The 14854-nt window shown below is 37.4% G+C and overlaps 5 protein-coding genes and 5 long non-coding RNA genes across 10 annotated transcripts, besides 1 other annotated feature; 6 read left to right on the top strand and 4 right to left on the bottom strand.

Moving 5' to 3' along the window:
• Nucleotides 1-12: 12 nt before the first annotated feature.
• tps1 (alpha,alpha-trehalose-phosphate synthase (UDP-forming)) lies at nucleotides 13-2169 on the bottom strand. The gene has a single exon (NM_001019628.3). It carries the CDS (start codon nucleotides 2002-2004, stop codon nucleotides 463-465), a length of 1542 nt encoding a protein of 513 aa, NP_594205.1. The 5' UTR covers nucleotides 2005-2169; the 3' UTR covers nucleotides 13-462.
• On the top strand, nucleotides 822-1180 carry SPOM_SPNCRNA.3545. The gene has a single exon (NR_192910.1). It is a non-coding gene; the product is annotated as a non-coding RNA (long non-coding RNA).
• SPOM_SPNCRNA.3544 lies at nucleotides 1643-1978 on the top strand. The gene has a single exon (NR_192909.1). It is a non-coding gene; the product is annotated as a non-coding RNA (long non-coding RNA).
• dbl4 (ubiquitin-protein ligase) lies at nucleotides 2158-6154 on the bottom strand. Its single transcript, NM_001019627.3, has one exon. It carries the CDS (start codon nucleotides 5755-5757, stop codon nucleotides 4243-4245), a length of 1515 nt encoding a protein of 504 aa, NP_594204.1. The 5' UTR covers nucleotides 5758-6154; the 3' UTR covers nucleotides 2158-4242.
• SPOM_SPNCRNA.529 lies at nucleotides 2269-2928 on the top strand. Its single transcript, NR_150905.1, has one exon. It is a non-coding gene; the product is annotated as a non-coding RNA (long non-coding RNA).
• Nucleotides 2996-3204: an LONG TERMINAL REPEAT.
• Nucleotides 5364-5783, top strand: SPOM_SPNCRNA.3543. The gene has a single exon (NR_192908.1). It is a non-coding gene; the product is annotated as a non-coding RNA (long non-coding RNA).
• A 163-nt stretch (nucleotides 6155-6317) lies between the features above and the next one.
• msn5 (karyopherin) lies at nucleotides 6318-10805 on the top strand. Its single transcript, NM_001019626.3, has 2 exons — nucleotides 6318-6603; nucleotides 6687-10805. The coding sequence occupies exons 1-2, from the start codon at nucleotides 6511-6513 to the stop codon at nucleotides 10296-10298; spliced, it is 3705 nt and encodes a 1234-aa protein (NP_594202.2). The 5' UTR covers nucleotides 6318-6510; the 3' UTR covers nucleotides 10299-10805.
• SPOM_SPNCRNA.3542 lies at nucleotides 9150-9618 on the bottom strand. The gene has a single exon (NR_192907.1). It is a non-coding gene; the product is annotated as a non-coding RNA (long non-coding RNA).
• Nucleotides 10806-11149: 344 nt separating the features above from the next.
• Nucleotides 11150-14799, bottom strand: efm3 (methyltransferase). Its single transcript, NM_001356117.2, has 3 exons — nucleotides 13843-14799; nucleotides 13333-13710; nucleotides 11150-13286 (listed from the first exon to the last, which is right to left on the bottom strand). Exons 1-2 carry the CDS (start codon nucleotides 14482-14484, stop codon nucleotides 13483-13485), a joined length of 870 nt encoding a protein of 289 aa, NP_001342864.1. The 5' UTR covers nucleotides 14485-14799; the 3' UTR covers nucleotides 11150-13286; nucleotides 13333-13482.
• cps3 (zinc finger protein Cps3) lies at nucleotides 11155-13415 on the top strand. The gene is made up of 2 exons (NM_001019625.3): nucleotides 11155-11414; nucleotides 11473-13415. The coding sequence occupies exons 1-2, from the start codon at nucleotides 11312-11314 to the stop codon at nucleotides 13119-13121; spliced, it is 1752 nt and encodes a 583-aa protein (NP_594201.1). The 5' UTR covers nucleotides 11155-11311; the 3' UTR covers nucleotides 13122-13415.
• Nucleotides 14800-14854: the final 55 nt, after the last annotated feature.

The raw sequence follows: 14854 nt of genomic DNA, 5'->3' as shown, positions 1-14854 counted from the left end.
CAATCTTCCACGTGTATCCCAAAAAAAATGTATAAAAATAATATTAATTGAATGTTACAGGATTTTTAAGGTTAAATAACAAAACATTTATTCTTTTTGCCATCATGTTCAATATAAAACCAAAGGAAATTACAAAGAACAACACTTCATAAAAAAATTGTCGAATACTTGTCTAACAAATTTCCATCATCAGCAAATACTCAAACCACCATAAGCTGATTGGAATTTCTGCATATAAAAAAATCATTAAAGAACGTTGCATTATATCATGTATTGTGAATTCATCTCAATAAAAAAAGTGCCAGTATAAACAACATCCTTTGTATCGTAAACTGCTAACTCATCGAATATATATGACCAAATGATTTAATTGCTTTGAGAATGAAATTATAGAAGTAAAAGTGTAAAAGTGCAACAACTTGATTAATGGGAAAACAAACCAATAGTGTTGCTAATGCACTCTTACGAGCTAGAATTCATCGACAGCACTTGAGCAGACTTGGTTCGTAAAATCGGATTCGTTCTTCTGGGGTGAGGGTGGCTGTAGTGTTGAATGCGTTGCAACTCACCGACAAAGCTTTGACCCCAGAATTGACTGGTATACTTATTAACATATCGGAATAATTTATTCTCATTAGCCTCACGTTGTTTCTCCGGCATAGTGAGGGCATCATGAATGGAGTTTGCTAATTCCTCCGTGTTCCATGGATTAATTACAATACTACCATTGAGTGACTGGGCAGCACCGGCAAATTCACTAAGAATTAGGGCACCATGTCTCTCTTGTTGAGTGCAAATGTACTCGTATGAAACAAGATTCATACCATCACGAGTTGAGGTAATTAAACAAACGTCTGAAACGTTATACAGAGCAACCAGCTCTTCAAAGCGAACACTTTTATGTAAGAAATGAATAGGTGTATATTCAACAGTACCAAAACGACCGTTAATACGGCCAACAAGCTCATTGACAACGGCTCTAAGATTCTGATACTCTTCGACATCTTGACGAGAAGGAACGGCAACTTGAACCAACACGACCTTTCCAACCCATTCAGGGTATTGTTCTAAGAACACTTCAAAGGCATGGAATTTTTGGGGAACACCCTTAATGTAGTCCAAACGATCGACACCCACAATCACCTTAACGCCTTGTAGTCTACGTTCGATGCTTGCAATGCGATCCTTTACCACGTCAGACTTCAGAGCATCAGAGAACTTTTCGGGATCAATACCGATGGGGAAGGTGCCGACGCTGACCATTTGACCATTGTATTCCACACCGTTAGGTAGTGTGCTAAGATTAAGGATACGAGAGCATGCAGACAAAAAGTGACGGGCATAGTCGTAGGTATGGAAGCCAACGAGATCACAGTTGAGTACACCTTCAAGGATTTCGTTTCTAACGGGTAAAACACGATAGATTTCGCTACTTGGGAAAGGAGTGTGCAAGAAGAAGCCAATTTTGATATCCTTAAACTTATCACCGATTAATTCACGCAACATTTGAGGAAGAACCATCAAATGATAATCCTGCACCCAAATTAAATCACCATCCTGCAGATTTTTGACAATGGCCTCGGCAAAAGCGTAGTTAGCCGCACGATAGGCCTCCCAATTTTCCTCGTCAAAATTAATTTCACCAGGATGGTAGTGGAACAAGGGCCAAAGAATGCTGTTACTAAATCCGTTGTAATGGCGGTCGGCAGTCTCATCATCCAAAAAGACGGGAATAGCGCTACACTCATCTTGCAAACGCTGGATAATCATGGGTTTTTCATCCTCAGGAATCTCTTGACCGCACCAGCCCAACCATTGAAAGGTCATGAGCTTCTTGAGACCGCTCAAAGCACTGACCAGACCACCCGAAGACATACTAAAGTCATATGTGCCATTATCCTTTCGCTTAATTGTAATTGGTAAACGATTGGAGACGACGATCAAACGCCGAGAGTTAGAAGCATCACCCGTGAGTGATTTTATGGTATCATGAGCATCCGACATATTGAGATTTCTGGATTTTTTTTTTCAGCAAAACAAAGATTCTTGACAAGTACAAGCACAAGGAATAACTGTCTAAACTTGATAAAGTATTCTAAGATTGAATCTTTTAGAATTTGCAAAGGTTTTGCTTGCAAATGTATTGTAGAATGTGATATGCAGAGGGATAGTTGGTTATGTATGCTAGAGAGAAAACTAACCCCATTATGCTATGAGGTAAACAACAAATGGAATCGACTGGAAAAATCTATGAGGTACATATTTGAAAATTACAAAAACATTTATTAGTATTTTAAAAAAAACCTCATGTAAAAAATTATTTCTTATCTTTGCAAATGAATTAAAGAATCGGCCTGCGCTTTTCCCTATAATACTCGGTACAAGAAAGAAAATATATAAAAGACGACTCATTAAATTTATCATAATAGAGTGCTTAATTGTAAGTAATAATTTAACTTGAACCATATGCTTTAGGAGCTCCTTTTGTTCATTAAAACACTGATCAAACCCCGGCTCTACTAAGATGTCTAGTGTTTTCAAGGGTTCAGGTGCGCAATTCACCAGCATCTTAACTGAAAGACAAAATTTTTCTAAATAAATGTATTAGGAAAAAACGATAAAAAGGATCCTTCCAGCAGTGGGAAAAGTTTTCCAAATATTAACCGGAGAAGCGCAAAAAAAAGGGATTCGAATCGAAATCTGAATATCATAAAAAAAAAAAAAATCTTTTTCAACGAATCAAATATATAGAATCTAGTATATTTGTAGTGAGAAATAAAGACCCTAACTGTTTGTTTATCCCTTAATATGTTTGTTTACATTCCTTAGCATCTGCTTTGTTTACATCCGACGTAATATCACGACGTATTGACACATGTTACTTGGTGATATCATCTAAAAAAGTGCGAACGAAGCCTGATGATATTATGACGAAAGCAAAAAGGAAACTGGAAAAAGAATGACACGAAACACAACGTTAATATACTCTCGGCTATACACAGCACAATGTTGGAATACGTTGCGTACCACTATATGTCCCATTTTCGAATACTAAAATAAGCTTCGCTTATTGACACGTGCATAAGACTTCCGTCTAAACGAGGATGGCAGTGATATCACCTATTAGAAAAGAATACATATAGAGCTGCAACTGAACTGAGAAATGAAATTCAGTTTTAAGCTATTTCAACAAAAAGGCACATTCGCATCAACCTACAAAATAAAAGGAGAATCATATCCCAATAAATCAAATGATCTTATTTGGGTATCTTGTAGATAGAACTAATTCATCGATTATCCTTACACCATTTGAAATGTTAGGACAATTAGATATTTTAGTAATCGCAAGGTTCTATACCATTCCTTATACCTTCTTTATGCAGAAGTTTAAGAGATGCAGAGATGTACCTTCGCTACACTCGCATTGTGTAATGAGATTGAAAGTAGCAGTAGTGATTAGGAATTTGTAAGTCTACACATACTTGGGTTGAAAGAGACAGAGGCACAGAAGAGAAAAAAAAAATAAAAAACAAATTAGCCCAAACAACTGAACAATAGTAATTTAGAACCCTTTCTAATACGCAACTACATATTCGATAGCTTTGTTTTCTTGATAGATTTCGCTTCAATAAATCATTCGCATTGTTCTTTCTTCCTTATCTTCGACCCTTCGCTATTCTGTCCTGGCCAGGAAACGACTGTAAATTAACACCCAGGATTTAAAGACAAATTGGAATCATTTAAATCAATAAAACAAGCATAAGAAAATCATTCTCACAACTCGATATTTCACTACCTGCGAAGAAGAATATAAATGGAATTGTTTGTTATTAACAAGCTCGTCATATGATATAGTAATACAAGTAAGTAATTGCTTTGCACTTTTCTCTCAATCTTTTCTTTTCTTTTTTTTTTTTTTTTGTGTGATGTTATAGGAAAAAGAGAAAAAAAAAACAAAAACCAAAAAAGAAGTAAAATGAAATTCTATTATATGAATGAAATGAGGAAATAAATAAACATGACGATCAAACGCAGATCTCAAAAAGTTGCGTACTGTAGAGATATATTTTAGTTTCCTTCTTTCTTTTTTTCTTTATTAATGCATTCGTAAATTAAATAATGAATGATAATTAATTCATTTCAATTCGTAGGATTGGTTAGTGTCTTCCAGTCGAAAAAAAAGGAAGTAAAAATAAATTAGGGAACAGTTGCTGTTGAATCATCATAAATTTCTTTCTTAATTTACACATCAACAACATATTCCCATCTGCCTTCTGCCAAACCACGAGCCGTGTCGTCCAGAAGGACGTCGCGTCTACTACGAACATAAACTGTTTTATCAAGAACCCTTTGCTTAAAAACGCTAAGAGAACAATCTTGACAAGGACGTTCACATAGCTCACTAAGATTTTCAACAGCTAGCTCAAGATCGCGCTGATTGTCCTCGAATATCTCTGTTTGGTTATTTCTTGCAAGGTAATAGGCAAATGCATATGTCCATTTAAGGGTTTGTCTACATTGGAATAATATATCCACCGCATTCTTAAGGAACTGCACCTCTACCCAAGATAAATTGGAATCCACCTGCATTTGAGTCATACGTTTGTGTGTATGCTCATATAGCTCATGGTCCAATTTAGCCGATTGTTCATGATTGGCAAACCGATTGTAGTAATGTAAGTATCTTTCTAATGAGGCTCTAGATTTCGATTGCGAATCCCTAGCGCTTGTACTACTCTTCTCTTCATATCGATTGCATGTGTACCAGTTGTTCCCATGCTCAGTCCAAGGACCCAGACAAACCCAGCAAAATTCGTATTTGCATTTCTTACAAGTCATATGATTACAACCACCGTTTTTCTCAATAGTGGTAGAACATTTTGGGCATTCTTTCGTGTTGGCATGAATCCAGTTGGCCGTCTCAGAATCGTCTTGGCATTTCTGGAGCCATATTTTTACCAGTGGACATATTGTCGGTTGATGGTTGTCATGTCCACAGCCAAAACAGAACTGCTTGCCACAATTACAGGTTACTGTAGGCACCACCGAACTTAAACTAGCTTGTGTAACATGGCACTCGATAGCAAACTCACAATCCGGAGCTGGACACCATCTTAAATGATCATTATCGTCAACGAATGAGCGATCCAGAAGCCGATGATACCGGTCAAGTGACTTTTCGTCTAACACTTTTGTGATGGATTGAATGGATACAATTTGCGTACAGCTCTCTTCAGGGCATTGAATGACACTTTCACCTTCACTTATTCGGGAATCAAGATATTGTCTATAGCAAGCTAAACAAAATTCATGATCGCATTCAGCACTGAAAAATGGGAGACAACCTTCATCGTAACAAATCTCACAAGTCCCTTCATGGTGAACAACTTCCCGCTGTTTAGAACCACTAAGTCCCACACCTGCTTTTTGAAGGGATTCCTCTGGAGCATCAATATACCTCTCTAGCAGTCTTTCGCGGTTCCATTTGAAATATCGATATAACCCTAGCACTTGCTCTCTCGTCAAATCAATGATACTAGTAAGTTGATTAATCTTCTCATTTAGAGAGGCCCTAAGATCGCGAACGCTGACCACTCTATAGCTCACGCTGTGAGCTCTCCGCCGTTTCCTCTCTACAGTGAACCCATCATCATCGATTTCTGCATCTTCATCAAATTCATCCTCGAATTCAGAAGCATCCAAAAGATCGTTTTCAAATTCTTCCTCATAAAATTCATCGTCCAATAGGTCAGACATCTTAGCTTTAGTTATTCACCGAAATTTATTTAACCGATATTCAAGAAAGGTATACAATGAATGCTTGTCTATCAGCAAAACCACTTGTTTTTTTGCCGAATTGCCTTATATAAGCAAAAAACCTACAAATAATCCGAGCAGGAAAGTAATTGTTTAAACCGCAAACGAGATGCCACAGCAGATGGAATCCACTCAAACAAAACAAACGAGTAAATCGTGAAATCTTTAGTAAAGCTTGTCGTGAAATGGCCACCTGTAACAAGACTGAAAAATAAGAGCCAGATGTATGCAAAAGGTAAAATACTTCGGCTTTGGCCTTTATGAAATGAGCAAGACAATTGCCCTCCTGCTTTCCAAATCAAAAATGTTTTAACGAAGTGTACGGGAGATGGATGCTGCTGCATTCAAAGAATATTAGAAATTTAGCCTCCATCTGCAATACCAAGTGGGGGTTGAAACGAGAAAAGAAAGTTGACTATGTATATAACACACTGCAATGTATCGTTATCGATGAATGGCAGGCTAAACACATGCGGTGTATGCTGGCTTGATTGTTTCTTGAAACACCCAACACGCAGTTACGATCTTGCTTCGTTTCAAGATTATTATTAAGGAAAATTCATTATTTATTACCTAAGTATTGGAATACTTGTGATTACTTGATTATCTTTGTAAATTTCTTTGCATCACAAAGGAGTCCTGAAGTAAACAGTTTTTGAGTTTCAGTGACTCGATTTCAATAAACTGGTTTTGATGGATGAAAAAGGTTTATCAAATATTTTACAAGCTCTGAATGTGGTGCATTCGCCTGAAAGCTCGCGAGAAACTCGGTTCTCTGCCCAGCAGGTAAGTCGCGATGAGTCATAATGGAGATAGCCATGGTGCTTTGCGGAAACGGTCCATGAATATTTGCTAATTATCGTTTTTAGTTACTAGATGAACTTAAAGATTCGTACAGCAGTCCATCGGTCGCCATTCAACTCTTAGAGTTGAATGAGCAGGCTTTTTCCTCACTCGGCTGTAAACTTGACATTCATATAGTACAACATTTCTCTCTTAGTCTTTTTGAAACGAGTGTTGGAATGAATTGGAAAAGTTTCTCGAATAAGGAAAAGGAATCTGTCACTAGCTTTTTATGTAAAATATCACTCGAAGACAATAACCTGCTGTCCGTACATTTTGTGCGTAGTAAACTCGCCTCCGTATTTATTGAAATTGCAAAACGAGACTGGTATAACACATGGAGAGAAGAATTTGACTCCTTTCTACAATCACTTTGGTCTTTAAGCCTTCAGCATCGTCAACTATCTTCCCTCATCTTGCGTGGTATAATGGAAGACTTGTATCAGTATGATGATCCCGTTGCATCCTTACGCTCTCATATTCTTTTTAATGCGCTTATCAGCATCCTATCCTCTTCTTCCACCCTGCACAAATTATATCCTTCAGGTCTTCCTTATTCCGTTACTATCCCTTCTAACAATGAGGGTTGGCTTATCCGGTGGGGCAACGCTTTAGAAAGTCAAGATGATGCTTTAGAATGCTTAAAGTGTTTCAAAAGCTGCCTGTCCTGGGTAGCTACTGATTCCATTCGAGAGGCAAACATCGTTTCACATATTTGTCAAATTTTAGTCCAAGGGCCAATCTTTTTAAAAACACACGCTATTGATTGCATTTATATTTGTGTAACCAGAACCATGGAAATTGATGATCCTCTGTGGGAAATAGTCGAAGAAATGCTGTCCCCATCTAGTCTCTATACCCTCCATCAAGTTTACACTGCCACATCTGAATCAATAAATATTAAAACACTTTCATCTACAACTCCCGAATATATTCTTTTAAAAAAACTGTCTGAGACCATAGTTGCTTTGGGCCAATACAATTACCTTGACTCTAATCGACGGAAATGTATTAAACTCACATCCCTGGACACTTATTCCTTACTAGTATTGGAAATCATGAAACATCCTAGTTTATTAATCAGTGCTATATCTCAACACTTTTGGGTTTTAGCATTGAGGGATCCCATTATTTCCAAACATGAAAAATTTCAAATCGTTTACCCTGAGTTGTTAAGTATTGCCTCCGAGAGGTTACTTCGTTTTGAGGATGCAGTTGTTGAACTCATACCGGAGTCTGCTACTGCTAAATACCTTCAAGAGGATGTGGAAGGTGTTTCTGCTGTGCATTCGTTTTGCGGTAACTTTCGTAGGTTTATGTTTGACATTGTTAGATTAACCGTATCCATCACTCCCATCGAGTCCTTAAACTGGATTCAAAATCGTTTTCAGTCAACTGTTCTTGGCAATATGGAAGATATTCAATCCCAGACTGAATTTTTTTCAAAGACCAGTCCTCTTTATCTTACAATGGATGTTGGATTTTCAACGATAGAAGCGTTTTTGCACGGCGTTACTCGTTGGAACGAAAACACTTCTGATGATCCCGCTACTTATGAAATAATTTTACAAAATCTGTTTTTGTGGTGCAAACAGCTTGTTGAAATTAACTTCAAAGACCCTATGCTGATTACTCGTTTGATCAGTGTCTTAGTGTTATTTACATCCATTCTTGCAAGAGAAAATACTACCCTGCTTGGTGTTGTCCTTGAAAAAATTATATCTGCTGTCACATACGATAACACTTCCGCATCGTATGGATTTTCCGATGTTCAAAAAATTAATGAGATGCGGAGTAGATGCTGCTTTGAGCTTGTGAGACTAGGAGAACTAATGCCGAACCCTTTGATGAATATCTTTGATCAGTTGCAATCTATCATCGATCAATTGGACAATGCTACAACATTAACGGGCTCTGAAATTGTAATGTTAAAAACATTTCTGTTTGTAATAACTCAATTTTCTGATGTCAATATTGAAGTCAAAAATGAATATTTTGAAAAATTAGTTGGACCGGTTGTCAAGACTTGGCTTGATGTTCAGCCACCTGTTAACAGTCCAATGGAGTTTTTGAATCACATTGGGTTTCCTCAAATGGCTGAATACTTATCAGCAAAGTATCCTTACAATGCTGATTACACACAGTTTGAACTGGATGCTGATGCTGCTTCATATCAATCAAATCTTGAAACTGGCCGTAAATGGTTATGGCCGATTAAATGTTTGGGGAGATTTTGTGAAGCCACCTGTAGTAATAAACACATACATCCATCTGAATTTGAAGGGCAAAAGAACCTATGGCAAGTTATCTTGCCAAATGTTGTTCCAAATTTGTTAAAATTAGTTGAACAGTTGCATTGTTGTTATGAGCCTTCATTTATAAGTGGTCTAGGAATGCACAATTCTTCGATACTTCAAAAAAGTATTGTTGAAAGATTTTGGTTGCATGGTGTAAGTCAAATTTCTAAAAATCAATTTTTGGAAGAGTCCTACAAGATGGACGTCTCAGCTAACAAGTTAATACATTCGTTCGGTCATTTTTTAAGGCGTTTAAGGGAATACTGTTATTATGCTATAGCTTCATTTATGCGTCTAGGTCAAGCATTTTTTTGTGTACCCGGATTGTCTAAGCAGTTTTTGACAGCTTTCTTTTCTCATGCAGCTGGGTTAAGTTTACATCAATGGACGTCTATGGTGAATGTTGTAATCAAACCGTATTGCGTTAATTGTCCTGCAGAACTTCGCGATGAATGTCTTTTACCTTTACTGCCAGCTTTGCTGTCCGAATTAGATCACAAACTAGTTAGTGAGTGGCGGCGGATTAACGATCGCGGATTACTTGTTGAAGAAGATGCTGAGGAGACAGGAGAGGATGATGATTTGTCAGAGGAGATGATTGAAGAGTCCTTGCTTCGTCATCTAACTTATGCTACCGCAAAATTGATTACCGAAACATTTTTACAAATCACTCCTACCCAATCTCGGTCCAATGTTTCTTCAAGCTTAATAGGAAAAGAGACTGTTGAAGGTCCTGTAAAGCTTTCCGAATATGTATTGGATAACGCTATCATTTGCGAACCATTATTATGCACATTATGCCATTTATTGGTGATTCATGACTCTCGGACTGTGGGGTTGGTAGTAAATGCGTTTTTGGCGATTACTCCACTCTTAGTATCTGAGCAGGCTCATTCATTAGTACGAGAGTTTATCTGCCAACAGGTGTTTCAATCAGTCATTCTAGCTATCCATGATCCTTACTTTGAGTCAATGCAGTCAGATTTTATTCGATTAGCTTGTATTATTTTGTCATACTCGCAAGGAATTACTGATTCAGCGTTTCAGTTGCTGGCTAGTATTCCGGCCCTTGCCAATCAAGAAAATTTGGTTCCAGCATTTTTCAACAAATTCCGTGAAGCCTCCACGCTAAAAATTCAAAAAGCTTTGCTTACGAGACTTCTTAATTCCGGTCGAATTGTACCGAGAACTGACCGTAGAGCTGTCAATGCCGCCATCCTTGATGTAAGCGCCAAAGAAATGCTGAAAAGGTTTGAAAAAAGTGTTAGCTTGCAAGACGAGCAAAAAAATGATGTACTCTCAAGAGACGAAGATACGGGGTTGGCCAATCTCTTTGAATAAAAGATAAAATCAAGGAATGGCAAGCATTCAAAGATTGTTGTTTTTTTTACGCGAACACATTAATTTGATATCACGACTTCTCATTCAGAGTAGTCGTTTTACTCAGTTCAATAAATTCCTAGCTTTATTTCTTTTAGTACTGTAAATCAGCAGCATTAGCATTGCTTGGAAATGAGTTACTGGTTAACTATTCGCACATATGGTCATTTTATGGAATTAACCGATCCAGCATTTTTGAAGTTGTGGAATGATTTTTTAAATTTATCATTATGACTTTATATTTAACGTTTAATGCTTACATTTCTTAGATTTTAAAAAAGGGTGAAAAAATAGATGTCCTTTATCTCTTTGCAAAGGGAAAGAGATGATTAGTCTTTTATATTTACTATTGTTAATGATGTATATAATGGCATGCATGTGTTTATTGACATCTATCAATGTAGAAGCTGGGCAATTTTATATAAGCCAATATACGATGCTTTTTTTTTTAATTGCTTGTTATTTAATAAACACTCATTTCTTTCTATGTAATTTTCGGCTAAAACGCCTGTATTTATAATGGGACCTTTGGGGTTGTTGGAAATCTTAATTTGACTGTTTTGAATTTTAGCTATTTTGTTTACATTGCTCAGTCTTTATCAATACCACACCAACCCCAACATCCGGAGGTTTCACTAATACGAGATATCATTAGAAAATCCCCTTAGAAGTATTTAATATATACAATATTATTAATAGACTTGACTATTTCGTTTAGTGTAGACTTTCTTTCCAACACCCAAGGTTGTGACCCCAATTTGCGTGCTCTAAGGTTTACTTACTATTATAATATAGTTTCGACCTAACAAGGTTCCCCATCATCGTATATCTCAAGAAGCTACATATCGCAAACGAAGCCTTTTATAAAAAGCTGATTGAAGTTTTTTATAAGGCTGTTTTAATGCGGCTCTCATTTCTTCGTTTTCAGAGCAACTATCTGGTGTTTTGACATCAATCCCATACATGCATCAAAAATGACGAAGAAAAATGCCTTTAAAAATTCAGAAGACATGAAGAAATATCATTTAAGCGAGTTTAATTCGGAGGCAACATCGCTTACTAGACCCTCTCCAAAAAGTAAGAAGGCTGTGGACGACGATCACGGAGAGTTGAGCAGATTCACTAACAAAGTTAGGTTTACAACACGTTCCTTGTAAGTTCTTTAGGCAAGGAACTTGTACAAGTGGAAAAAACTGTATATTTAGTCACGATTTAGAATTGGCGACAGAGAAAACTATTTGTAAATACTTCCAAAAAGGAAACTGTAAATTTGGTTCTAAATGCGCGTTGGAACATGTTTTACCTGATGGAAGAAAAGTAAAGACAAGAGCCTTTGCCCCATCTACTACAGCTATGGGCTCAAGCTCTCAAAACATATCTGCTGCTCCTATGGCTAACATCATTTCCAACAATGACAAAATATTGCCAATGACTACTATGGCATCAGCCACAGCTTCAGAAGAAAAAAATCGAATAAAAGATGAAGCTTTAGTAATTAAAAAGGAAGAATCCAACGTAGCTATTCCATCGGAGGTGACTGTTGCTGCCAATGCGTTCTCCGCTTCTACAGAAGACGTATATTCTATTGTGGGGGATAGTCTCTCAAAGAAAGCATCTGTTAAGGATTTCAGTGATGTGACTGGCATAGAAACCATTCCTGCCTATGTTGAGGCAACTAATGGAAGTTCCACGGTACGTTCACCACATGCAAAGCGTAGCCTCAGCTCCATATCTGTTAAAAGCTCTACTTCTCCATTTTCTGGAAGCAAATTTCTATCTAGTTCTTCCTATCCGCATACGCCAGAGGCACATCTTAACTCCAATCACATCTCACCCGCCTCATTTGGCAGCGGAATCAGAACGAGAAACATATTCAATCCAGAATCTATGTCTCTTGGTTTGAAACCCCCAATACTAAATCGCTCTTACAGTGCATCTATGGCTCCGGGATTTTCTATGAATACCTTTACCGCAACCGGTAATCTTGGACGTCCTACCAAAAGCCCTTCGGTACCAACAAGCGTCGGAAGTAATAAGAGTAGGAAGTTTCCAGGAATAAATGGTAGTACGCTTACTGCTACTCCTAGTTCGCTTGAGAACCTTTATCCACTATCAAGTCGTCGGAGCGTTCCCAATCTTATATCTTCCCTCGGTACTAGTCCCTCGACGTTTTCATCACAGTTCCTTAAAAGTACTGACCGAACTCATTCTTTCACCTCGAAACTTCAAAGTTTTAATCCTGTGGGGACATCTTTACTGGCTTCTTCCTTGGGAACTTCACAAGAGGACTCTGTAAATTATGACATTCCTGACGAGTTCGCTAATGAGGAAGATTTCATTCCCAACAGTTTGCAAGAACTCTTGACTCCAGAGGAGTTGGAACGAAAAATGAGCCATGGTGATGAAGCAGTAAGTTCTTCCTCAGCTTCAAGATTTATGTCAAAGGTTTCTTCAAACCTGAATAGTGGGAATCCTACACCCTACAATTCTTATAATGGAACACCCACCTCCAGTAGGTTTGTTGCATTTTTTGATCGTCATCGACAAGAATCTGAGAAAGCTACTCCTCCTTCACTTAACAAGGTTTCCCAGGAACCGCTTACAGCAACTACACCTAAAAATTTAGGAAATTTGACTGCAATATCTGAAACTTTAGAAAACGGACAAACCCTGAAGTCTAACATGGCCTCTTCTATTGAAAAATCAAAAACTTCAACAGAAGTAGTGGCTTCTTACGATACAACTTTGGATGAAGAGACTCAATTCCAAATGGATGAAGCTTAGCATATGCCCTATATCGTTAGTGGCTATTTCGATTTAATAATGTGGCTAAACAAAAAAAATTTAGCTTCACAAAAAGGTGATTATTTTCGTGTTTCACCACTTATTTATTATATTTGTGCTTTTAATGGAGATACCAAAGGTTGCGAGCTTTATCTATGATTGTCACTGCTAGTTAGTATTGGTAATAAAAGTAGTGATAGCTGTTATTTACATTGAAACTGCAAGTATAGTTAACTTGGTGACAATACTAACGACCCATAAAATACTGATGAGATTTTAAGAACTCCATTTTATTAAACCAGTAGAGTTTAAAATAGTAGAAAATTTGTCAGCATTGAAACCGTCTAGACATTCATTTTGTTTATTTAGAGACTTCATAAAAGACGATGGGTGGACTATCATAGTAAAGTATTTTGGGAGAATCCCACACCTCCAGCTGTCGAGCATAGAGGTTTTGGATGAGCTTCAAAAAGTTAAAAAATGTCTCTTGTCGTCGAAGACTAGCGCTAAGGATAATTTTACAATTTGGATTTATTGTTATAATTTGTGTTAGGGTAGTAGCCAAGCACCTTAAATCACAATCGTAAGTCTATAACATACTGCATAATAATTAGTACGCATCAAAGAATGCACTAATTATTAAACAATAAGTTTCCGTTAGCAGTTTAACCTTAACACGACTTTTCAATTTCCTATTTATAGTTCAAGATTCTTGACTTACCACGTCGGATGCAAAAACAATATCTGAGAATTCTGGTGGATCTACTCCCCATAGTAACTTTTTAACATTTATATCACAATTGTTTAGTCGAGCGTTCTCTCGCACACCATCACACACTTTTGTATCACCGTCTGTAGCCAAGACGATGGACCCCATTTTTGCACATAGTATACTAACAAGACCTGTACCAGCTCCTAGCTCTAGTACCCTCATTCCTGATTGAACGGGATGTTGATATATGTATTCGGCGAGAGCCATTCCTGCTTCCCATGTACGAGCTCCAGTGGTTCCTTCGCGCAAAAGAACATGCCGGGATTCCCGTATTAAAATATCATACTCTCCTAAAGAATATTGTACAGGAGGTATATACGTGCTGGAGAGAGATTCGATATAAGTGTACAGCAGTGCCTCGTTTCGTTCATTATGGCCGCTGTCAATAGAGTCTAAAAATCGAAAATATGATTTTAAAAAAGCCCTGGTGTATGCCGAGGGTGTCACTATTTCCGAAAGAAACACTTGTGCATAGTCATTAAAGAGAATAGGCCAGTCAGTTGGCTTGCTTACCCATTGAAAGCGATATAAGTCAACTTGCTGAAGATATTGCTGTTTCACTTTTGTTAAGAACTCGGGGGCACCATGCATACTCCCTGTGATGCCTATGATAATTAATTGCCAGCAAGAATATCGGTTACAAAAATAACTCACTAAATGACAGTTAGCAATGCATTGTTATACTTTTCTCCACAGTATTTTCAATATATTTCTCAAGCATATACAAAATGGATTTAGGGAAATGATAGAATGTACGAATGAAGCAAGAACCCTGCTTGAAAATTTATTTTTTGTTCACCCATTACTATATCTCGATGAAAATAGTGTAAAACTCACAATTTCTTCGAATACAATATTACACTTTGACAGCAGCTTTAACGCGTGGGTTAGTCTGTAATTGGCAGTGGAATAGTTAACTGTTTTGTAACTTCATAACATACCCACCAAGTAATCCACCACC

Source organism: Schizosaccharomyces pombe (genome assembly GCF_000002945.2).
Source record: "Schizosaccharomyces pombe strain 972h- genome assembly, chromosome: I".
Classification (NCBI taxonomy): Eukaryota; Fungi; Ascomycota; class Schizosaccharomycetes; order Schizosaccharomycetales; family Schizosaccharomycetaceae; genus Schizosaccharomyces; species Schizosaccharomyces pombe.
Note: the sequence above shows the minus strand (reverse complement) of the source record. Positions and strands in the feature narration are given on the sequence as shown.

Bases quoted from the DNA above. Each gene is read 5' to 3' on its own strand.
- tps1 (NM_001019628.3), bottom strand. From the start codon at position 2,004: ATGTCGGATGCTCATGATACCATAAAATCACTCACGGGTGATGCTTCT.
- dbl4 (NM_001019627.3), bottom strand. From the start codon at position 5,757: ATGTCTGACCTATTGGACGATGAATTTTATGAGGAAGAATTTGAAAAC.
- msn5 (NM_001019626.3), top strand. From the start codon at position 6,511: ATGGATGAAAAAGGTTTATCAAATATTTTACAAGCTCTGAATGTGGTG. The intron at 6,604-6,686 runs GTAAGTCGCGAT...TATCGTTTTTAG, and splicing joins CTCGGTTCTCTGCCCAGCAG to TTACTAGATGAACTTAAAGA.
- cps3 (NM_001019625.3), top strand. From the start codon at position 11,312: ATGACGAAGAAAAATGCCTTTAAAAATTCAGAAGACATGAAGAAATAT. The intron at 11,415-11,472 runs GTAAGAAGGCTG...TAACAAAGTTAG, and splicing joins TACTAGACCCTCTCCAAAAA to GTTTACAACACGTTCCTTGT.
- efm3 (NM_001356117.2), bottom strand. From the start codon at position 14,484: ATGCATGGTGCCCCCGAGTTCTTAACAAAAGTGAAACAGCAATATCTT. The intron at 13,711-13,842 runs GTAAGTCAAGAA...AGTATGTTATAG, and splicing joins TTGTTTTTGCATCCGACGTG to ACTTACGATTGTGATTTAAG.